This window comes from Photinus pyralis, unplaced genomic scaffold (genome assembly GCF_008802855.1).
Source record: "Photinus pyralis isolate 1611_PpyrPB1 unplaced genomic scaffold, Ppyr1.3 Ppyr1.4_LG4, whole genome shotgun sequence".
In the NCBI taxonomy this organism is placed as follows: Eukaryota; Metazoa; Arthropoda; class Insecta; order Coleoptera; family Lampyridae; genus Photinus; species Photinus pyralis.
Genome location: NW_022170511.1, coordinates 46224112 through 46247807, shown reverse-complemented (window position 1 = coordinate 46247807; position 23696 = coordinate 46224112). Strand labels below are relative to the sequence as shown.

Below are 23696 nucleotides of genomic sequence, written 5' to 3'. Positions count from 1 at the left end.
AAGAGGAATCAGGACTCCGCATATTAAATGCCTAAACATCTCTACGTTGTCCCTATAAATTTAAAGTATGACAAAGGTATTTTACTGATGTGATGAGTGATATCGATTCAGAAAGAATGCCGCCGTGCTTCTCTAATGCCACTTTTTTTAAAAACAATCGAAAAAAACAAAATATATGGCGTTAAAGTTGCGACATTTTAGTGATTTTTAAAAATCAATTTCTTCTTAAAAAAGCAAAAAATGAAAATTTTACTATTAGAGAGGCATACATTAGCTCTTTATTTATTAGTATATACAAAAAGATCATTAAAAAGACAGTCCGTTTTTGTAATTTTATGGGGAGAACGGAGGCACTGTTTTGCAAATATTTAAGTCTGTATCTTAGCGTCACATTACGGCAAATTACCGAACTTTTATATAGACAGAGAAACTTGTGAGACAAATGCATTTATGGGAGGTGCTAAAAATGCAAGGAAATTTTCTTATCTTTTAACTGTGATTATGTGTCGGAAACCTTTCGCTCGCTTCATTTGCGTCCAAGGCAATTATTACATGGGACACAAATGTGAGACAATTCCGTGCAATGATAAAATTGTTGTACCTCAAAACAAAGTAGCATTGAAATTATTCGAAATTGATTGTTGGTTAGCACAATTTTGAACCCTCAAATTAACAAGTTTTTATTAAAAGTAAACAGTATATTTTTGTTCTTCAGAATTAATGTGCGTAATTTGCACATAGGTATAGGTATGTAATTAAGGTTGGTCTTTCCGTCAGAATGTTTGCAATTTTTTTGCTACATTTCGTACAACAATCAAATTTATTTATAGATAGTATGTCTCAGACCTAGGAGTAATAAACCACCCGGCCTACGAAAGAGTATAATTATTTTTACATAGAAGTAGCGCCGTAGCGGATAACAAATATTTTCCACCAAACATATAGGTATTTGAAGTGAGAAATTAAAAATGTGCAGCAGCAATGTATGGGGATGGTACCTACTTCGGCAATACATGCTGGGGATGTGAGCAGTCATAGGCGTGCGCTGGTATATTTTCGTTATTTCTTATAATTACTGCGATTGACGATATATTGTATACTAGTCTAGTCAATCTATTCTGTCCCCCTAGAAACCTTCATATAAAATTTCTGTCAATCAAAAAATAACTGAGTAGAAGTAGATATTCTGCTGATTAGCGTTGGGCAAAAAAATCGATTAATCGATTATAATCAAACGATAATCGATAATCGGGTTTGATTATTCTATTAAATTAATCGATTAATCGATTATTTGATTAATCGATTATTTGATTAATCGATTATTTGATTAATCGATTATTTGATTAATCGATTATTTGATTAATCGATTAATCGATTGTTTGATTAATCGATTATTTGATTAATCGGTTATTTGATTAATCGATTGTTTGATTAATCAATTATTAAGTAAATTTTAATTGATTATTATTAGCTGGATCATCAGTTTACGCAAAAAGGAGCACTCACAGCTCACAAGTATTATTTTATTTTATAGCGGATGTTAAAACGTCACTTTAAGCAGCTAAAATGAATTAAGATTGTATCATCAAAACTAAAGCACACCTCATCGGAGAGTAAGCTGCCTAATCATTTATTTTTATTTATTTATTTTTATTTTTGACCTTCATTTTCAAATGGACAGGGTTTCAGCCAAGGCTGTTCTACCAACCAACCCACTATGCATTTGCAAATATCCATGCCCGAACCCGGATTCGAACCAGGGACACTTTGTTGATTATTGATTAATCGATCTGCCTAGTAATGAACGATTTGATGAAAAGAGTAATGGAATTATTTTTTATTTTTATTATTAAATAATTAACGTATTAATGCATACAAACAGATATTTATCACTCCTTGTACGTGACAATCGACTTTTGATTAAACGATTAGGTGATTAATCGATTATTTGATTAATCGATGATTTGATTAATCGATGATTTGATTAATCGATTATTTGATTAATCGATTATTTGATTAAACGATTATTTGATTAATCGATTATTTGATTAATCGATTATTTGATTAATCGATTAATCAGTGTAATCGATTATTTTTCATAATCGATTATCGATTATTCAAACCCGTAATCGCCCAGCCCTACTGCTGATTAACATACCAAAAAATGGATCTCCGAAAATGACCGCTAATATTGTAAATTTATTAAAAACGATTGAAAATTCACAACACAATGCTTCGAACACTGATAGTTGCACTTTAGCTCGAGGTAAAAATACCATTTTGTAGAGAAATTAATTGTCTTTAAATTTTTTTTTTTTTGTCTTTAAATTTGATGTGGGAATTTATGTCATACAATCCCTTTTTTTATGTTAAAAATTCTGGAAACTTTCCAACCCCGATTACACCAAAGCGTCAGGGTCGACCCAGTCTAACCGTGAAAAAATTACTGACAAGCTGAAATTTGGTAAATAAGTTGATTTTGGAGTCCTTAAAATACCACCAAACCCCATAAGTGATCCGCCGTGTCTGTCACCTCCAAACTACCTTTGAAAGGGATTTTTTTAAGTTTTTTGTCAATATCTTGAAAACAACGCTATTTGCAAAAGAATGTGAAGATAGACAAATGAAAGCGTAGGTTTGGTGCTGTACCAGTGGCGAAGTTGTAATGTTAATTTTATTTTAAAAAATAAATCTAATTTTTTATTTTTTTTTGTTAAATCTAGAGAAATTTCTCAAAAATATTTAGGTAAGAACATTCATTTCGTGCCTATTCTAATGAAATAAAAAATCATAACAGTGGCAGTACTAATTTTTTATGTCATCCCTTTTTTAATGCATTAAAACGATAATATATTGTAATATATTGTAGTCAGTAGGTATCTATGCAGTGCAGTAGGGTAACTTATTATGAGGTAGTGTAACTAAAATACGATCCGTTTAGGCAAATGAATACTTAACATAGCATAAGTTTTTAATTATTTCTATACCTATATTAATTCGTCAGACTCTATAACTGTCTACAATTCTACAAGCTAGGGTACACTTTAGACCAATTTTTCGCCACGAGCAAGCTTTTTTGCAACCGCCTGACGAACAGTTGCAAAAAATTTGCTTTAGAACCCTTTCGAGGTCCATGTATGTCTTGATCCACTCCTGCATTGGTAAGTTATTATTCAGCCATGTTTGAAACTAAAAAGGAAAATCATCCGGGTCAGTATTACTTTCCAGCTTTGAGGCCTTTGTAAAGAAGGTATAATGAAACTACAGAGGAATTGAAGCGATAGAGTCAAATAAGAATAAACTTGTAACAAATATAGCAAACGAGCTCCGGGATCACTGAACATCTTTTCCTTGGGTGATGATAAACGAAATACTGAAAACAGAATTGGAAAATTCGAAACCGTTCGGGAGTTATCTTGTCCACATACGGACGGACGGACGGACAAAAAGACCAAAATTCTGAACTCGCTAGGAGCTTCTTAATAATATAATTAATCTTTTCAAAGAAAATACTTGTTAAAAAGTCCTAAAAACGCATGGTTATTGGTACTGAGCTGCCTTCAGAGCTGGTGGAAGCTATGCTAAAATAAAATCCTTATTTAAATTTTGCTGTACTACATATTGCTGGTAGAGAACGTCAAGGTCCTTAATCTGTCATTTGTTATATTTCTTCCTTGTCTACAGTAGGTATAGACAAAATAATATTTCCTATTTGTTGAAAAGCCCAGATGTGGTATCGCATTCAGAAATGGCGTGCATGGCAAAAATAACATTTTTAGAGGTCCTAATTTATGTTGACATTTTTAAATATCCATGACTTTATTTGGTTTTCAATTTCCTGGCCGCAACATAGGTATATAAATTTTGTTTGGCATAGTGACTTAATGAACTAAATATTTTTGAAAAATTTGTCTTTATTTCAATCAGAAATTAAAACATTAGTCTTTTTAAAAATAACCAAAATTAATATCATAACTCCGCCACTGGTACAGGAAAATATACAGGGTCATTCTTGACGAGCGTCAGTTAGAAAGATATGGAAAACCTTTGAAAATGAAGATAAACTAATAAGTTCTTTAAGGGTTTTGGCACATGATGAATTGAACTAAAATATTTTTAAGATGGCGCCACTTCCGGAAATACCGGAAGTAGCCATCAACTTTGATATTTTAAATAGGGACCCTCTATTTTTTCTACATTTTCGGATTCTACGTCGAATTTGGAGTACAACGATACCCCATAGTTGACCCTTTGCTCCAAGGGCTTCGCCGATATTCAACTTTTTATGTAAAAAATTGAATTTGCAGGGGTAACTTTAAAAATTTATTATTCGAAAACGGTGAGAGATATTGCAACACCGTTTGCACTGATTTTTTAAAGAAAGATCGAATTTTCTTATGGTATGCGTAACAGTCTAAGAAAGTGAGACTACGTCACTTTTTCAAAGCTCTCAACTTTTAAACTTTTAAATACCCATAACTCCATTTTTTCAAATGACACCCCCCATTTTGTTCTTCACCCTTGTTTTCCTTTTTCCCAGACCTTTAATTTGATACAAAATGTCAAAAGCTCCTTCAAACGGTTTCCGAGATATTCCATGTTTTAGTTACTTCTTGTGGCAAATTGATAAAAAAAATTAAGTCGCTTGTTGTTATTCTTTTGTTTTTATTATGATAATGTTTTCCATATCTTTCTAACTGACGCTCGTCAAGAATGACCCTGTATAGGTATAGGTTTTATAGGAAAATATATATATGCTTAAATTTTTCTATCTTCATATTTTTCCCTAAATAGCTTTGATTTCAAGATACGTATTCCCAAAAAACAACAATAGGCATTTTCAACCCTTTGAGGGTTTTTTAAGGGTTAGGTGGGGGTAGGGTTTGGTGGTATCTTATGGAACTCAAAACATGCGTTTACCCTGATCGAGTTTCAAAGGTGATCTTTCGTACCCGTTTACGCTTTCCAATAAATCAATTCATGACGAGAATTTTATTGCAGTTCTACAGCAGAGCCTCGGAGGGAATCAAACTACTAACTCGATATCTAGTAATAACCCAGGCGTTAGTGGTGCGGGAACCACAAATTGTTCTTTTACAATAAATGTTAATGTTCCAAATAAATAATTATGGTCAAATTTATGTTGGAGTTTTTAATGAATTGTTTGAAGATGTCAAATTTGGTGTAAGTATAAATAACAGTCCGGTAAGTGTTGCTTAGCGACACTCACGGACGTAAATTGATAGTAATCGACCATCTACGGGTCAGTATGAAATAAAAAAAATAAATCGAGTAAGTACCTACATATGTGATATGTGTAAATAAATTCCTTATTCAATTGTCTATTCATGTTACATTGAAATGAAATGACTGAACTGAACGGAGTAGGTACTATACGCGTGTAGGGTAGGGATAGCACGTTATACTTTATCATTTTTAAGCTCCACCTTTACTGGCAGTTTCGAATACTTCGTCTCCTACCGCTGCGTCCCTTAGAAAGTACTGGAGCAGCTCCCGATTACTCTTAAACGATTGCAATATGACATGTTACAGAAACTCAATGAGAAAATTTGTTTCCATACCTAGGTAGATTTATAAAAAACTACCCTCTTCCCTTCGAAAAATTAAAAATGATGTTTTAATAAAATAGGAAAATTGCTCAACTTGGCACTATCTAACGATTACAAGGGCAAAATTGAATGGTTGATTTGTATCGTTCTCCTTTAATCTGTTTTCAAATTGGAAAAGTGTGCCCAATGAAGAAAAAAAATTGGAATTAATGTTAAACATAACTATATTTTGAGGGTCAGTGTAGACCCATTTGTGATCTTTCGGAGATTGAGCTCCTGGGGTTCGAAAATCAAAATGGGCCAACCTGTAATTGTTGTGAAATCGTCATTTTCACGACGTCATGACAATACAGAATAATTCACAACCAAGTCGGGTGCATTTCTCAGTAGAAACAAATTTGTTTGGATCAAATGGTGGCCAATTACCGGAGGAGGTAATTTTGCTGGACCGCATAATGTCTGTAAATTTGTTTTTATCTATTTTAACGGTTATAAACGACCTATTACATAATGTATATAAGTAAATAAAATTCCTCCAAGACTCATCACCGTCATTCATCATAAATATTCCATTAAACAATATTTTGTTAGCACAATTCCATCGTTTTCGGCATTTTTCTAAAGTCGACCATATGTCAAGGATACGCTATAATCTCTATAATCAGCAAAAAATTCCATATATTTGTGACGCAATGTAAAATAATTACCATTCTCAAAATGGCACATCAGTTTCAAGTGCGTAGAATGTATTCAATTCAATGGTTCATTTGTTAGTATACAAAAATATTTTTACCGATAAATTAAATTAAACATTTTTGTAGTAGTAAATACAAACAACTAAGTAATCAATTAAACAATTTTATAATTAGACTTTAAACTGTAAGTACATCAACATATAATGCATACGAGATGTTGTTTTTCACAAATCGCACGTAATGTCTTTACATATATAACAACAACATAGATAACAACATAAGTAATTGTTGATTTATTAAACTTATAGCTTTATAGGTATTAGCATTGAATAAAAACACTATTTTTATTCAATGGTATTAGTTAACGAATACACGGGTCCATACCAAAGTCCCGGCAGGGAGCAATTTACACCATAAAATATTTAGTAGATGGGAATGGTCGATCCATTCTTCAAGAAATAAAAGATTTTGATATCCACCAATAGGACTTTTTAATAACATGTCGTTCGTATTCCTTTCGAAATACCTGGTGTAAACCAGACACAGACAAATGGGATGATAGAAGCATGTTTAAATTCCACGTACATGGAAAATTTTTGTTTTCGCACACTAATAGCAGATATTTCTATCGTGTTTGCGAAATTGCTGACTAATCGCATTAACAATAATCATTTACATAAAAATCAGAGAAATGGCACATTACTGGCGAGGAAATATTGAAGTACGAGGACCCTTAGGGGCCCGAGTACTTTAGGTTTCGAAAGAAGTAGTGTAATTTTAGTGACGAGTTTTGTATTAAATTTTACCTGAAATCGTATTTTAATGTAAAGTTTCAATTTTCATATAGAACTTTTGATTAATGTCAATCTGTCAGGTTCGGCCGGAAAAGTGACAGATGCGGTCCGTAGATTGACAGGCGGCAGGAAAAGTAGTCTGGTAAAGTTTTACTACCTCTGTTATGGAAACGAAAATTTCCTGACCTAAAGTAGGCATGAAAATGAATGAATTATGCATCTGGATTCTGGATTATGATAAAAGTGTGGACAGGGTCCTCGCGTACCTAGGACTCAAATTCGGGCCCTTTGTACTACCCCCCTGACTAAAGTCGTCATTCAAGTAATTCCACACGTGAGATGATGGGTGCTCGAAGGGGAGGCGGTTCTAATAGTAGGCCAGTGCCTGTTCCTTTCCTTGTTTTGGGATGCTACAACCTCATCAAGAAAGATGCATAGATTTGTAAGAACGGTATTTTATGGTGGAAAAAGTATGTCAACTCAACCCCTATTTGACAAATGTGACAAGCTGACTGATCAAGTATGCGCAATTGTGCACAGATGGGTGCAAGGATCTTAAGGGAAAGTTGCGTACGCTCTGGTTACGACCGTAGGGCATTGCTAAGTAGGGAGTATTGAAGTATAACCCTAGAATGCGAGTGTGTCCCAAGTGTAGGTGGTGAGTGAATAGTGCAAGCCGTCGTGTTGGCCGTGCTTTGTTATTGTAAAACCCCTGACGATATCCGGATATATTCCTAGCGCCCGATGATTATACTGCCGAGTTTCTGGTCATGGTGTCGACCGAATACGACAAATCTAAGGCCTCATTGCTAACAAAAACAGGGGTCGATATCGACCTGCAGGCGTTTTCGCAGGGAGGGCTGCGAGTCATAGTCAGAAGGCCGAAGCAAGAACTGATTTTAAACAATACACGTGGACACGGCGAACCCCTTTCTCAAATAGACATCATATTGGCCCTTCAGGATATCATCTACAACGACGCATTCTACCCCAATTGCCGATCGGAGCATTCGGAGGTCCAGGAGGTCTTAGAGCCAGGGACGGGACGTAATTGGCGATGACCGCGGATTAGCAATTGTGATGTGTGTTTACATGACTCTCGAGCGCCCCTTATGACCGTAAGCGTAGGTTACAGAAGGATACAGATTTCTAAAGGCGGCTACAGACACAGAAACCTTCCTTGAGATGTGTATGGGCGTACATATCTCGAGGAATGTATGTGTGTCTGTAGCCGCCTTTATGAAAGGCAAGTTTACAGTAGACTGGTCGCATCCTCGGTCGCATCTTAATAATGAGCTCTGACCAACAATTTAATTAGCTACTTCCCTTGTTAAAATACCAACACCCGTCATTACCGATTGGACTTTGAAACGTAAGGTGGAAAAAAAAGATAACGGGTAAACATCCCAACCTCGGCTGGGGGCAGTACGGTTATGAGAGCTTGACTAACACAAAATCTATAAATAATTATAATATCTATAATAGCAACAAGCAATTACTTAGATAATAAAGTTATGACGCAGAGAAGCTACATAAAAATTTGGTCACGTTCTGTTTTACTAATGAAACCGCTCGCTGGAAATGTACCTCTATGATATTAATGTATGATAATTCCGTATAAAAAAGATGAATTTGGATTGCTACTTCCCAACAGTACTTGGTCTTATCGTTATCGGAATGATTAGCACTTTTGGTATTAATTTGGGTAATAGTTCCCTACATGGAAACATTGATGCACCTAATTAATCGTATTTCTCCATAAGAGAGATAAGGAAATAAGGAATCCAAAAAAATATTTTGTGATAGAGCTCCAATCAACTTCTTTTCGTAATCAAAACAATGACTTACGTATTACCCCCCATGACGTCTACGCTCTCATATATAAACTCACATACGAATCCGTACACTTATTCTTCAAAAAGATGTTGCTCTCTTGTGCTATTTTCGCCTTGTACTCCGCGGTGGGAGGTAAGTTATTTTCAAAATTGTCTTTATCGTGCCTTACAAAAATAACGCGATCCATTCCTTGTGAGTGTTATATGAAGTGCAGCGATAATTTTAAGACATTTATCGAACTTGTTGAAATGTTCTAGTTTAAAGTTCGTGTGATAATAAACGGCTTTGTTTCAGTGATATCGTACAATGTAAGTCTCGGGGAGTTGCCCAAAGATATATCGCAGCAAGTGCAAGATATGGTACGGAATCCAGATCTGAAGTTACCAGTAAATTGCAAACGGCGTTTAAAACCGCAACTGCATTTCCATCTGTACAATCGCGAACACTTGACCACACCCATTGAATTGAACGTAAGCGACGCCAAAGAGCTCGCCGATGGCAAAGACATCAAAATCTTGATCCACGGCTGGTTGTCCTCGTCAAAAGACCAGCAAATGCACGAACTCAAAGACGCGTACCTTCAACAGTATGACTGTAACGTTATACTAATCGACTGGAGCAAGTCGGCGAAGCAACTGTACCACCTTTCGTACTGTCACGCCTCAAACATCGCGCAATTCACCTCCAAAGTTTTGTGCCATTGGCACGAAAAGATAAATTTAGATTTGAATAAAATTCACATCGTCGGCCATTCAATGGGGGCTCATATTGCCGGCTTACTATCTCAAGAAGTCAAACCCAAATGTAGGGCGGAAGTGGGAAGAATAACCGGACTCGACCCATCCAGAGCCCTATTCAGCTCGCCCGGCAAAGACCTGATGCTCTCGAAATCGAATGCGAAGATGGTCGACATAATTCACACGGACAACGAAGTATTTGGTATTTTAAATAATCACGGAGACCTAGACTTCTACCCAAACTGTGGCCAAAGACAACCGGGATGTGAGTTGGAGTCTCCAATTACTGGCGATACTCTACTTTCTGAAGGTCAGAAGTTCGATGTGATTTAAATGTATTGGTCTTACTTTCCTTTGTATTTCAGTTATGTGCAGTCATATACGGAGTTTGGAATACATGGTGGAAAGTATTAGACACGGAAACGCAATCGCAGCAAGCTGCCTGATGTGTCCCCGTCTCTGCCGTCCAGATTACGGAAATGACAGGTACATGCCAATGGGTGAAAAGGCAGTTTTAAAAACGCAATCGAGGAAATCTAAAGCTTTCACCCTGAGCACGTACAGCACTCCGCCATATTTCAAGGTGTGGCAACCGTACGCCGATGTATGATGTACCTACCTGTTTTACCGTATAGTATTTGAAAACTATTTATTTTTTCTAAGATATATGTATAACCGTTTTTTATTTACAATACAACTTTCTACGTAGTATACCTACGTGTATTATGTTTGTTTGTTTTATTGTTTGTGACCATAAATTCCGCTTGCTCATATGGTTTGCTAGCCACAAAAATTAGCCAGTGCATCCATAACCATCTAATAATAATTAATTACAAAATTCAGCCAAGGTGACGTTTTCCGTTCACCAGAAACAAGGCAGAAAAAAGCTTTATCTTAAGAAAAATTGTGTTACTGTGTCACTATTGTCAGTAAAGGTTCAAATTACACGATGCCTCAACAATAAAGTTTACCAATGATCCTTGTTCACCTTGCCTTATTAATTTAAGTTAATTTTGACACATGAGAGTATGTACGGTCACAATGACACAATTAATTCGCCCCACAATGCTCAACTGCAGTTAATACCTTTTATTTCCAATTCGGACATTCGCCAAGATTACAAAAATGGTATACATCTTTATCGATTTCCACGTTTACACCAATACACGATTTTCGGAGTATAAAGCCACTATTTTCATTCTTTTATAATGCTATATCGAAAAAAGTGTGGTCTTTAATAATATATTATAATGAAAACTATTAGTGCTCCCCCTCCATTACCATGCAAAAGTACGCCACTGGTCACAAATTTAAAGTACGCAGACAGGTAACAACCTTTCTATAATTTTGGATACCCTTCTTTAAAAAATGCTCTTTTGAAAATATATGTCCCGAAATTTCCAGGTACAGACTTGAAGTCGAGAGTAATGTTGATAAAATGAGGTAGAATCACCAGGTTAATGTAGGTAGAATCAGGTAGATCACGTGATGTCGCCAATGTCAATCTTGTAAGATGGTGGGTCCAGATAAAAAATGTGATGTCATTCACGTACTGCGTATGTAAAAGGTAATAAAAGTAATCCAAAATGCACTGGTCCAACGATGAGAACAGTTAAATTTGAGGAAGGATAAAGAAACTGTGGGTAAAACTGAGGAATTGTGAGGGAGGATAAGAGAACTTGAGGAAAACTGCGAGGAAATTTGAGGGAAGAATGAGGATAGATAATAGAACTATAAGGAAAGATAAAGGCATACGTGAGGGAAGATAAAGACCTAAAAAATAACGTATTAAGGAAATGCTACGTCATAAATGTACATCCCTCGTGCTGATTATGTGTAAATACAAATCTGTAAAACGCTTCAATAGAGCACAGCCACAGACATCAAAAAGAGAAAGAGAAACCACTACAAAGATATGTGGTGACAGCCAAAACTGATAAGCCCTTATGCAGGTAGACAAGAAGTCAGTAGAAAAGTACAGGCGTACAGAAGAAAAATAATCTTTAAACGGGTTCCCAAAGGAAATACAGTAGACTCGCGTTTATGGGAACATTCGCATAGGTATATGACCGATTCAGTAACGTGAACAACAGCTACTCTAACTCTGTAGTGTGAACAACGTATAACATGAACAGTAAGTACATTTAGTAGCTTATTAGGCAGTTTTGTAGGAAGTGCAGAAGCGAACGCATGTGTTTGAGAATAGTGCGTTCATAATTTACAAAATGGCACATTATTATAACGCAGGGCTTATAAGTCCAAACAACATTTAAAAAATCAAATAAACCTCCTAATAAGTCAACAAGTGCAAAAATGCAAAAATGCAAAGTTGATTGTTGTACAAATTCAGGTTTCGTTTGAAATTCTGGGGTGGTAACAATTTGACCGCTATTGTCTTCTACTCCTTTGCTTAGGTATTTAATTCGTACTGACAACTCTCATCTTTCAATTTGCGATACAATTTGTTTAGATAAAGGTACTTACAGATACAAGATTACGATAACATATTCCATTAAAAGGGAGATACCTGGTTTTAGACGATAGCATTAGACAAGTGAAGTGACTTGCAGAGAACCATGGCATGCAAACTGCTGGTGATTCTACTTTTTGTTGCCGGAGGTGAGTTTTGTAAAAACGGCATCCTCGAAACCGACAAACAAAATTCTAGCGCATTCCCTGGAGCCAACAGTAGGAGATTTGCCCGATGAAACGCTCAAAGAACTGGATTTGATTCACAGTAATAAAAAAGTCGCGGAAAATTGCACAAATCATAAACCTGGAACCATTCCTCAGTTTCTTTTATTCAACCGCGACCATAGAGAGACCCCAATTGTACTATCTTCCTCCAATTTGGACCAAGTATTACCAGAAAAAGAGACGATCGTGCTAATAACGGGGTGGCTCACAAGCCATGACACGCCGTTCTTTAAAGAGATGCGAGATGCATACCTAGAACGGTATGACTGCAATTTGATCATCGTAGATTGGTCTAAAATCGCCCTGCTGCCTTACACCTACATTCACTGTGAAGTGCCATCGATCGGGTTACGCGCGGCAAAGTTCCTATGTCAGCTTAGCAGAACCGTTGAACTAGAACTAAACCAAATGCATGTGGTGGGTTACTCATTCGGCGCTCAAATCGCTGGATACCTTGGCAGATACGTCAGGTTGCAATGCGACCAAGAGATTGGAAGAATAACTGCATTAGATGCAGCCGGACCACTCTACGAGAGCGCGGCTGCGAACAAGAGTCTTACCAAAACCGACGCGTTGTTCGTCGACGTCATACACACCACGAGCTCATTTGGAATGTGGAAAAATTGCGGGAAAGTCGATTTTCATCCCAATTGCGAATGGCGTCCGCAGCCGGGTTGCCGCGATCCTTCACCAACTGACAAAAGCGCCCCGGTGGCTGACAGTAAGACTTAAATGACCACGTTAACGTGTTTTAATTTGTACTTTTAGCCTTGTGCAGCAGTCTACGTAGTGTTGAATACATGACAGAAAGTATACAGTCCACTCAGTTAATTGCGGTAAGCTGTAGTCTCTGCTCGAGGTATTGCCACCCGGATATTATTACGGAAGTGTATACGTTTATGGGCGAAGAATGTAGGACGATACCAAAACCGGCTAAGAATTTTATGATTAGAACACGAGATAAGCGTCCGTATGGACAAGGAATGTTGCCATATCAGTAAATTGATAACATTTACGAATAAAAAAATTGAAGAGCAGAGCCTTTATACTACAAAATTAGGTTCTTTCCCAACTGCATATTAGTGCATTTACTTACATGTAAAAATAACGATTAAAACCACAAACAGATCAAACTTAGTTTGCTTCCATAGATACAATGCGTTTCGCAATAGTCGGAATACCTAGATCAAGATCTAGGGCAGTTTTGGGCTGAAGGGTGTTCAAAAACTTCATAATGAGAATGATGTTAATCATCCGATAAAGACACAGATATGTCATTTTTCAACCACGCCAAAAGTTATAGGTATATGGTCACGTGTGGCCCGTAAAACAGGCGTAAATCGTCTAAATTTTATAACAATTTGATTGTGTGCGTTTAGCGATTTATTAACAATTTTGCACGCTCGTCCTTATCATATTGCAATATCATAAGTATCATCCCCCCTCCTCGCCTCGGAAGAAGATACTCACTCAAAAAAATTGGAAATAATGTAATCAGGGTCGAGTGGGTTGCGAATTGTGATTAATTTTTTAATTTTTCATGTTTTAATTTCTGACATTTCTCGAATTTTGTGTACAGAAAATTTCATACTTGCTTTGCCCCATATCTTTGCTTTTGCTTTGACAATGCAGATGTGGAAAACGCTACCTTCTAGTTACTGTGCGGTCCATTATAATGAAGACTGATTTTATAGTATCTATTCTCAATTTCTTACAATCGTTCCATAATTGCATAATTGTTTAACAGTTGCAACAATCGTTACACACTCGCCACGAAACAATCGGCCTGATCTGTACACATACTTTTGGGGTGGATCATATTAAGATATGTAAGAGAGATAACAGGTAAAAACTGCTTATTTTAGATATTTTTACGTAGAATCTAGTGGCGTAGTAAAAAAAAGTTTTTGGCTCCCTTTTCTGAGATTTCACCCAAAGTTGGTATTTTTTAAATGCAACACCCTGTATATGTAAACGTCAATTTTTTGCATTCCTTTTCCTGATTACATTGATGTATGAAAACCCATATTTTAGCCATAACCCAAAAATAAAAACCTGTTTTTTTACGGTTTTTAAATAGTAGGCCATGGATTCATTGATTATGTTGTTTTTATTGTATTCATTGGTTACCAATCAATAAAAATGGCCGACGGTCATTTCAAAAATTTGAAAAATATGAAATAATATAATTAGCTATATATAAAAAAAGATTTATTCAAATTCTTCAGTTTCGCCATATCTTGGGACTGATCATTTTTAAGTTCCGATTGTTAAATTTCAAATTCTACAAATCCAGATGGTTCTTGCTCAAGATTCTTTGACTTCTCGCGTTTGAGCAAACTCTTTCGACTTCTCAAATGTTCACGACTTCAGAGTTAAATGATTCTTAGGTTTTTCTATTGTGTACATCCACAATAAAGTACACACAAGTCGACGCGTAAACGAGACAATTTTTATTTACCCGTAGATGCCCACCGTTGAGTGTAGATAGAATGAGAGTAATAGAAATAATCTGCTAGAAATGTTTTAAGGGTACACTGAAACCTCTCTGTGAATGCCCTTGGCAACCAATATAGGGCGAATATTTCCCAAACCAAACCAACTTATTCAATGATTAGAAACGGGCCCATTTAGGAACCCTACTATAAGGTAATCAGAGTTCACATCAGAGTTGTCTTCTACTCCTTTGCTTAGGTAGCTCATTCATTCTGACAAATCATATTTAACTTCGCGATACCATTCGTTTAGTTTAGATAAAGGTACTTACAGATACAAGACTACGATAACATATTCCATTAAAAGGGAGATACCTGGTTTCAGACGATAGCATTAGACAAGTGACTGACTTGCAGAGAACCATGCCAAACGAACTGCTGCTGATTCTACTTTTTGTCGCCGGAGGTGAGTTTTGTAAAAGCGGCATCTTCAAAACCGACAAACAAAATTGTAGTGCAATCTCTGGATCCAAAAGTAGGAGAACTTCCAGCACAAACGCTCAAAGAACTGGGTTTAATTCACAGTAATAAAGAGGTAGTGGAAAATTGTACGAATCACAAACCTGGGACCATCCCTCAATTTCTTTTATTCAACCGTGACCATAAAGAAACGCCAATTGTACTATCTTCCTCCAATTTGGTCCAAGTCTTACCAGACAAAGAGACGATCGTGCTAATACCGGGCTGGCTTACAAGTCATGACACGCCGTTCTTTAAAGAGATGCGAGATGCATACCTAGAACGGTATGACTGCAATTTGATCATCGTAGATTGGTCTAAAATAGCCCTGCAGCCATACACCTACGTTCACTGTGAAGTGCCTTCGATCGGGTTACGTGCGGCAAAGTTCCTATGTCAGCTTAGCAGAACCGTTGAACTAGAAATGAGCCAAATGCATGTGGTGGGTTACTCATTCGGTGCACAAATCGCTGGATATCTTGGCAGGTATGTCAGGTTGCAATGCGACCAAGACATTGGCAGAATAACTGGGTTGGATGCAGCAGGACCCCTCTACGAGAGAGCGGCTGCGAACAAAAGCCTCACGAAAACCGACGCGTTGTTCGTCGACGTCATACACACCACGAGCTCATTTGGAATGTGGAAAAATTGCGGGAAAGTCGATTTTCATCCGAATTGCGAAGTGCGTCCGCAACCAGGTTGCCGTGATCCGTCACCAACTGTCGAAAGCGCCCCGGTGGCTGCCAGTAAGACTTAAATGACCACCTTATTGTGTTTTAATTTGTACTTTTAGCCTTGTGCAGCAGTCTACGTAGTGTAGAATACATGACCGAAAGTATACATTCCAGTCAGTTAATCGCGGTAAGTTGTAGTCTTTGCTCGAGATATTGCCACCCGAATATTGTTACGGAAGTGTATACGCTTATGGGCGAAGAATGCAAGACGATACCCAAACCGGCTAAGAATTTTATGATTAGAACACGAGATACGCGTCCATATGGACAAGGAATGTTGCCATATGAGTAAATGTATAAAATTTTCTAAATAAACAATTGCCGGTTGCGTGGTTTTTCAGAAAAACTCCTTCATACTACATTAGGTTCTATTTACTTGTAAAAATAACGATTTAAACACTAAACAGGTCGAACTTGGTTTGCTTCCACAGATAAAATGCGTTTTGCAATTTTATTAAACATCTTGGGAATACCTAGATCAAAATCTAGAGCATTTTTGAGATGAGGGTTGTTCCTAAACTTCATAATGAAACTGATGTTAAGGATCTGATCAAAACACAGATCTAACTAATACTACTACTATAACTATACTATTAATGTTGAAAAGCAAAGGTTTCGAGCTTGGAGGTAAAGAGTAGAGATCGGTGTTTTCAAAATTAGAAATGCAACTTTTACGCAATAGCGACATTTTTTTTATATATCAACAATAATAGTTATATCTTCTATGATAATGAAATCTTTTCCCGTTTTAGTTTGTGGACAAAGTAGATAATGTAAGTGTCGGCATAGGTGCAATGTTGATATGGGCCTCTAGTTTTTGTATTTCTTATATTACCTACACACAAAACATTAATGGCCTACAGACGATCGCTTTAATTCACTTCAGTTAAAATACAAACTACATGCATTCTGTTGAAAGTTTCAACTTGAATCAAATGGTAAGATTTAAAAAAATGCGTTACCCACACCGTAAAAAAAGCAACAACAAAATCTCCGAATACTTGGCATTGACACCCTAGCACCATCCCATGATAATTTATCAAGTAAAACGAGTGGTGCAGTAGCTGAATCTACGGTAAATATAAAAATAAACAAATACAGTTCCATTATACAACAGAACCATATTTTTATACCTTTTGCAGTACAGACATTTAGACCTTGATGTAGGGAAACCCGTAATTTTGTGGAATGCCTATAGGAAAATGAATCACAATATTACTCCGGAACCTCGAGCTACTACTTATTTACGAGTACGACCAAAAATAAGTATTACCATACAACATGGCAACGCGGCCAGTGTAATGGGGACGCTTCCAACTACGATCCCCATGGAAGAAATTTATTATTTATAATGAATTTATTATATTTCACGTTTAATAATTGATTGCTAAAAAAAAGGCCTAAGAAAATAGCGCTTAGAAATCCCTGAAAAGTTTTTTGGTTTTCGAAATATTTGAAATAATTTGCTAGAGCGAATATTTTAAATTTCCCGAGAATGCACTGAAACCTCAGGGCTCTCCTGGCAACCAATAAATCACGAATATTTCCCATACCAATCTAATGATTAGCAACAAGTCTATTCAGCAAACGCAACTATCAAGAATTCGTTTGTAATTCTGGAGTTGATCGCTATTGTTTTCTACTTTCTTCTTAGCTTATGCAATTCATTCGTCCTGACAACTCTCATGTTTAACTTTGCGATACCATTTGTTTAGATAAAGGTACTTACAGACGCAAGATTACGATAAGATATTACGTTAAAAGGGAGATACCTCACTTCAGACGATAGCATTAGACAAGTGAAGTGACTTGCAAAGAACCATGCCAAGCGAACTGCTGTTGATTCTACTTCTTGTCGCCGGAGGTGAGTTTTGTAGAAGCCACATCTTAGAAACCGGTAAATAAAATTGTAGCGCATTCTCTGGAGCCAAAAGTAGAAGAATTGCCAGCGGAAACGCTCAAAGAATTGGTTTTGATTCACAGTAACAAACAAGTAGCGGAAAATTGCACGAATCATAAACCTGGAACCATCCCTCAGTTTCTTTTATTCAACCGCGACCATAGGGAGACCCCAATTGTCCTATCTTCCTCCAATTTGGACCAAGTATTGCCAGAAAAAGAGACGGTTGTGCTAATACCGGGGTGGCTCACAAGCCATGACACGCCGTTCTTTAAAGAGATGCGAGATGCATACCTAGAACGGTATGACTGTAATTTGATCATCGTAGATTGGTCTAAAATAGCTCTGCAGCCATACACCTACATTCACTGTGAAGTGCCTTCGATCGGGTTACGCGCGGCAAAGTTCTTATGCCAACTTAGCAGAACCGTTGAACTAGAACTAAACCAAATGCATGTGGTGGGTTACTCATTCGGCGCTCAAATCGCTGGATACCTTGGCAGATACGTCAGGTTGCAATGCGACCAAGAGATTGGAAGAATAACTGGGTTAGATGCAGCCGGACCACTCTACGAGAGCGCGGCTGCGAACAAGAGTCTTACCAAAACCGACGCGTTGTTCGTCGACGTCATACACACCACGAGCTCATTTGGAATGTGGAAAAATTGCGGGAAAGTCGATTTTCATCCGAATTGCGAAGTTCGACCGCAACCGGGCTGCCGTGATCCGTCACCAACTGTCGGAAGCGCTCCGGTGGCTGACAGTAAGACTTAAATGACCACTACATCGTGTATTGATTTGTACTTTTAGCCTTGTGCAGCAGTTTACGTAGTGTTGAATACATGACCGAAAGTATACAGTCCACTCAGCTAATCGCGATAAGTTGTGGTCTTTGCTCGAGGTATTGCCATCCGGATATCATTTCGGAAGTGTATACGATTATGGGCGAAGAATGTAAGACGATACCCAAACCGGCTAAGAATTTTTTGATTAGAACACGAGATAAGCGTCCGTATGGACAAGGAATGTTGCCATATCAGTAAATTATAACATTTATGAATAAACAATTGCAGACAGCCTAGTTTTTCAGAGAAACGAACACTAGGTTCTTGCTCAACAGCATCTACATGTAAAAATAGCTATTAAAACCGCAAACAGAGCGGGACCTAATATAGTACCTTGTGGTACCCCACTAATAATCGGTAATTCGTCTGAATATATTTGCACACCTTCTTTTGTATGCACAACCTTGAGACTTGCAAAATAAAAACGAAGCATACCAATTGATAGATACCCCTCATATACCACAATTATAAAGTTTCAATATAACGATATATAGTAAACCGTGATTCACAAACGCTTTACTAAAATTTGCTAGCCGACCCTCTTAAAACTGTATGAGTGAAATAGACAAATGTTGTATCTACTGAGAGACCATCCATGTTGGTTTATCACGAACAATTTAAATTTGTTCACCTTTTGCGTATATGTAATATAAACATCAAGGATCAATATGTTGTCACTATAAATAAAAAGGGACCCAATTCAGCTACATTTTTTTGAGTGAATATCTATATTCCTGCCTAAATTAGATACTTTTGTTCCCATTTTGTATGATTATATTTATGGTATTGATAAACTTTTTTTATCATTACAACTATTTATAAATTAACATCCGGCATATGTTAACCGCAGCCAATTTTGTCCATTACCGATGACTAATCAAAACTTTACAAGCCCGGCTAGCTCAGTCGGTAGAGCATGAGACTCTTAATCTCAGGGTCGTGGGTTCGAGCCCCACGTTGGGCGATTTTTTATATTCATCATAAAAACTAACAACATTGTTCAACAAAGGCCTGAGGACTGTAAAAAGGTCCTGTGGCGCAACGGATAACGCGTCTGACTACGGATCAGAAGATTCCAGGTTCGAATCCTGGCAGGATCGAAGTATTTTTTGGGACTGAATTTCCCCTCGGCCAGAAGGTCGTACAAAGGTCACGTTACAACAAGATTAGTAACGAACAAGCCCGGCTAGCTCAGTCGGTAGAGCATGAGACTCTTAATCTCAGGGTCGTGGGTTCGAGCCCCACGTTGGGCGATTTTTTAAGTGCAACATAAAAACTAACGACATTGTTCAGCAAAGGCTAGTAGCCTGCCAATTGTAGAAAGGTCCTGTGGCGCAACGGATAACGCGTCTGACTACGGATCAGAAGATTCCAGGTTCGAATCCTGGCAGGATCGCACATTTTTTAAATATGATTTAAGTCAAAAACCCAAAAAATAATTGCAATAAATAGAGACGTTGGAAATCAGAAACTCATAACACAATATAATTCCAATAATAATAATATATAATAAGCCAAAGTAGAAACTGACTTGGTGTATTCTAACTTTCTAAAAATCAGTTTTGTGAAAGCTATGAAAAAATACTCTAAACGTCAAATTTGTATTGAAAGTAACAATTAACTTCACCTATCTCATCCCATTCCCTTAAGGAGAAGGAGGACTGTAAAGGATTTATGTCCACCATCAAAAAATGACTAAAACATTTTGTATGTCGTAACGTAATTATTAAAACTTTCGTTCCTTCAATGAACGACAATTTGTTCCATTACTATGTGAACTATGAATACTATATTATTAACGCCCTTTCACGATACGTTAAGGTTAGAACTACTGCAATGTTCAAATAGGTGTGGAAAAAATGATTAGCTCATAAATCACACCCAGATACGGATTAACTTAATTTTTTACTTTTTTACTAACTATCCCAACCATTCACCCTTAAGAATAGTTCGATTTCAACTATCACTAATAAACTTACCCAAGGGGTTAAAGATAAATTTCAGACGAATTCGCATACCTGAAACAAAAAAAAGCACATTTTAGTAAAGCAAGATGCATCACTAAGTTAATATTTAATTCGACAATAGTATATTGAAAGACAAGTGTTACAATGCGACCTATTGTAATACGACTATCTTGTGGCACGAGTGGCGACGCGAAGAGTAGCCACGAGTGTCCGCAAGATAGGAGTATTACAATAAAGCATTGTAACACGCGTTTTTCATACTATTTTTTCTATTTCGGTGCTTTAATTCATTAAAAAAATCATTATCAGAAACTATAGGGAACATTAGAACTAACATGTTTTATGTTGGGAACACTTTTTATGCCGTTAAGTTTTAAGTTGGCAGCGTAGTAAGACTGACATTTTGAAGTTCAAACATGGAAGTACCCAACGAAGTACCTACTTGTACTAACTAGTAACTGCCAACTTAAGAGATGAGTTACCAAAAAAAACGACTATAATCACTGTCTTTGTACAACTGTTTTCCGCCGAAAACAGTTGTACAAAATCATCATTGTGACACCGAAATAGAAAAAAATATATTCTGTGTCGAAGGTTATATTAGTTAGACCCTACGATAAAGATAGACGGACAGATCCGACAGGTAAAGCGCATTTTTTTCAAAATGGTAAAAGTGGTTTAGTCTGTGGTCTCAAATCAGGCGGTAAATTGCATCAAGGTCCTGTGGCGCAACGGATAACGCGTCTGACTACGGATCAGAAGATTCCAGGTTCGAATCCTGGCAGGATCGCAGTAATTTTTTCAAACTAAAACCTTCTTCAAAAGTTAAAAATGACCATAAGGTCAGGGACAAACAAGCCCGGCTAGCTCAGTCGGTAGAGCATGAGACTCTTAATCTCAGGGTCGTGGGTTCGAGCCCCACGTTGGGCGAATAATTTTGCTTCGTCGGTGTAATGTTTTTTACCCAATTTTTAAACGGTGCGTGTGAAAAATGTCTGGAAAACAACGGGAGATATGTGGGAACTATGAGAAAGATGGATGATGGCCTATTACCAAAAATTTCCTTTTGTTTCCCAACCATTTTCTAGAATTTGCCTTGTTTGGGAAGGGAAACAAGAGGAAGATTTTGGTAGTAGGAGGAATTCTGAGAAATTTTGAGCAAAAACCATAGGTAGTTTTGTCCTTCCTTCGACTAACTTCCGGCCCCATTCAGTAGACGGTAACCGGTTTCCCCCACTCTTAAAGAGCGATAGAAAGATAAAGACACCAATTAATTTTTGTTTATCCGTTGCTCACCTCAGCGAATGTTGGTGACAGGCTGCTTTTGAGGAAACTGGAGAGCTCTAGGAGCGCAGAGGGTGCAATGGCTTTATTATAAAGATGATGGATATCTCCAAATTAGGTACATTAAATATGTCGCAGAGGAGAATGGAATTTGAATAAGCGAATTTTGTGTTTTAAAGCTCCGATATAAAAGTCTATTTTAGGTACCGAGCTATTAAAAACAAGGGTAGCAGTAGGAGGGAAAACATAAACTGAGGCTTACAGAGAAGACCGAAAGGAAACGATTCAGGTCATTTGCGTGGGTGAATTTTATTAATATTAGGAATTTGTTGAGGTTAAGAGAGCCGGACGTAAGCCGGAGATCAAATGCAACATAGATAAGTGTGATAACAGATTAAAGGGTCAACAAAGTCAAGACCGACGCTAAAATTGTGAAGATAAGCAACACACCATACATTCAAGTATTCTAGTAGCAAACTGACAGTAATCACGTAAGAAGGGCTAACCTCCAAGGCGTTGAGTCTGGCGAATCCTCACCGTACGTGTATCAGACAACAGAAAAGCCTGGTAATGCAAGGAGTAGCACATGAAAAAGAAGAAGTTGAGGAAGGAACTATGGAAAAAAGCTTAGGTGGATACGGAGGAATATTTAGAAGAAGCAAGAAGATTTGGAGCATTTCAACTAGGAAAGAGTACTAGTCCAATGCGTGGAACAGAACAAGAAACTACCAAAATACGCTAAGAATTTGAAAGTTTCGAACATCCGGATTAACGAAGACTACACCAAGGAAATACAACAGGAGTGGAAACAGTTCATCCCAAGAATGAAAGAGGCCACCAGGTAAAGAAGAGGAAGTAATTACGGAGACACAAAGAAGAAGGGGAAAGGAATAACAGAAATGGAAAACGGCCATCTATTAGTATGGAGTGGCATAGAAAATAAAGAAAGAGCGCAAGAAGGAATTGGGCGTATTTTTAGTAAGGACCTCAAAAGAACGATAAATAAATGGGAAGCCATATCAGAAAGAATCTTAGTGGTTGAATGAAAAGAGCAAACAGATAGAAAAAGTAATTTCAGTATACGGGTCCAACGAAGATAAAATAGGGCAAAGAAAAGAAGAATTTTGGGAGCAACCAGAGGAAAGATATGGGTAATAGGGGACATGAATCCAAGGGTAGGAAACGACAAAACAACACACAAAGTAATAAGAAAATTTGGAGAAGAAACTTTGAACAATAATAGAAGAAGGCTGCTGGATTTCTGCACAGTAGGTACATAACCTGATTATCGCAAATTCCTTTTTCCAACACAAGGGGATATATAAATACACAAGAGTAGTATCAAGCAGAAAAGAATATTCGGTAATAGATTACATAATAATAGAAAAAGAAAACAGAAAGCTGATTAAGGATGTGACGGTTAAAAGAGGATACGAATTGGGGAGTAATCACTTTCGAACAGAAAAAGGGCATCGAGAAATGCACAGAGAGCAAGGAAGTGGCCAAAGGACACGAAGAAGAAGTAAAAAGAAGAATATTAAGCAGCAAGGAAGCAATAGAAAATAAAGGAACAGAAGAATTGTGGGAAATATTAAAAAAAATAGTAATTGAAGCAGCCAAAAATACATGTGGAACATGCAGAGAAAATAGAAACAAAAAACAAACGGCACGGTGGACGGAAGA

At 37.1% G+C, this 23696-nt stretch overlaps 4 protein-coding genes and 6 non-coding genes across 11 annotated transcripts in view; all 10 read left to right on the top strand.

Moving 5' to 3' along the window:
• LOC116168528 (phospholipase A1-like) overlaps nucleotides 1-16335 on the top strand; it is a 17598-nt gene extending 1263 nt beyond the window's left edge. Inside the window, exons 1-4 of one of the 2 annotated variants that reach the window (XM_031484427.1) lie at nucleotides 14827-14978; nucleotides 15099-15230; nucleotides 15280-16029; nucleotides 16077-16335. In XM_031484427.1, coding sequence (XP_031340287.1) covers nucleotides 15188-15230; nucleotides 15280-16029; nucleotides 16077-16309 — 1026 coding nt within the window. In that variant the 5' untranslated portion in view covers nucleotides 14827-14978; nucleotides 15099-15187 and the 3' untranslated portion in view covers nucleotides 16310-16335. Of the gene's footprint in view, nucleotides 1-14826; nucleotides 14979-15098; nucleotides 15231-15279; nucleotides 16030-16076 lie in introns of those variants that run through there. The other variant, XM_031484428.1, reaches the window with a different exon arrangement.
• LOC116168527 (phospholipase A1-like) lies at nucleotides 8876-10345 on the top strand. Its single transcript, XM_031484426.1, has 3 exons — nucleotides 8876-9027; nucleotides 9190-9942; nucleotides 9998-10345. Exons 1-3 carry the CDS (start codon nucleotides 8982-8984, stop codon nucleotides 10240-10242), a joined length of 1044 nt encoding a protein of 347 aa, XP_031340286.1. The 5' UTR covers nucleotides 8876-8981; the 3' UTR covers nucleotides 10243-10345.
• On the top strand, nucleotides 12119-13448 carry LOC116168530 (phospholipase A1-like). The gene is made up of 3 exons (XM_031484429.1): nucleotides 12119-12251; nucleotides 12301-13050; nucleotides 13098-13448. Exons 1-3 carry the CDS (start codon nucleotides 12209-12211, stop codon nucleotides 13328-13330), a joined length of 1026 nt encoding a protein of 341 aa, XP_031340289.1. The 5' UTR covers nucleotides 12119-12208; the 3' UTR covers nucleotides 13331-13448.
• Nucleotides 16336-17806: 1471 nt separating the features above from the next.
• LOC116169448 (phospholipase A1-like) lies at nucleotides 17807-18984 on the top strand. Its single transcript, XM_031485538.1, has 3 exons — nucleotides 17807-17881; nucleotides 17931-18680; nucleotides 18728-18984. The coding sequence occupies exons 1-3, from the start codon at nucleotides 17839-17841 to the stop codon at nucleotides 18958-18960; spliced, it is 1026 nt and encodes a 341-aa protein (XP_031341398.1). The 5' UTR covers nucleotides 17807-17838; the 3' UTR covers nucleotides 18961-18984.
• A 669-nt stretch (nucleotides 18985-19653) lies between these two features.
• On the top strand, nucleotides 19654-19726 carry Trnak-cuu. The gene has a single exon. It is a non-coding gene; the product is annotated as a tRNA-Lys (tRNA).
• A 63-nt stretch (nucleotides 19727-19789) lies between these two features.
• Trnar-acg lies at nucleotides 19790-19862 on the top strand. Its single transcript has one exon. It is a non-coding gene; the product is annotated as a tRNA-Arg (tRNA).
• Nucleotides 19863-19942: 80 nt separating this feature from the next.
• Nucleotides 19943-20015, top strand: Trnak-cuu. Its single transcript has one exon. It is a non-coding gene; the product is annotated as a tRNA-Lys (tRNA).
• Nucleotides 20016-20085: 70 nt separating this feature from the next.
• On the top strand, nucleotides 20086-20158 carry Trnar-acg. Its single transcript has one exon. It is a non-coding gene; the product is annotated as a tRNA-Arg (tRNA).
• A 1288-nt stretch (nucleotides 20159-21446) lies between these two features.
• On the top strand, nucleotides 21447-21519 carry Trnar-acg. Its single transcript has one exon. It is a non-coding gene; the product is annotated as a tRNA-Arg (tRNA).
• A 67-nt stretch (nucleotides 21520-21586) lies between these two features.
• Nucleotides 21587-21659, top strand: Trnak-cuu. Its single transcript has one exon. It is a non-coding gene; the product is annotated as a tRNA-Lys (tRNA).
• Nucleotides 21660-23696: the final 2037 nt, after the last annotated feature.

Coding starts and splice junctions, on each gene's coding strand:
- LOC116169448 (XM_031485538.1), top strand. CDS start 17,839: ATGCCAAGCGAACTGCTGTTGATTCTACTTCTTGTCGCCGGAG. Junction 17,882..17,930: donor TCTACTTCTTGTCGCCGGAG/GTGAGTTTTGTA, acceptor ATAAAATTGTAG/CGCATTCTCTGGAGCCAAAA. Junction 18,681..18,727: donor AAGCGCTCCGGTGGCTGACA/GTAAGACTTAAA, acceptor TTGTACTTTTAG/CCTTGTGCAGCAGTTTACGT.
- LOC116168527 (XM_031484426.1), top strand. CDS start 8,982: ATGTTGCTCTCTTGTGCTATTTTCGCCTTGTACTCCGCGGTGGGAG. Junction 9,028..9,189: donor CTTGTACTCCGCGGTGGGAG/GTAAGTTATTTT, acceptor GCTTTGTTTCAG/TGATATCGTACAATGTAAGT. Junction 9,943..9,997: donor CGATACTCTACTTTCTGAAG/GTCAGAAGTTCG, acceptor TTTGTATTTCAG/TTATGTGCAGTCATATACGG.
- LOC116168530 (XM_031484429.1), top strand. CDS start 12,209: ATGGCATGCAAACTGCTGGTGATTCTACTTTTTGTTGCCGGAG. Junction 12,252..12,300: donor TCTACTTTTTGTTGCCGGAG/GTGAGTTTTGTA, acceptor ACAAAATTCTAG/CGCATTCCCTGGAGCCAACA. Junction 13,051..13,097: donor AAGCGCCCCGGTGGCTGACA/GTAAGACTTAAA, acceptor TTGTACTTTTAG/CCTTGTGCAGCAGTCTACGT.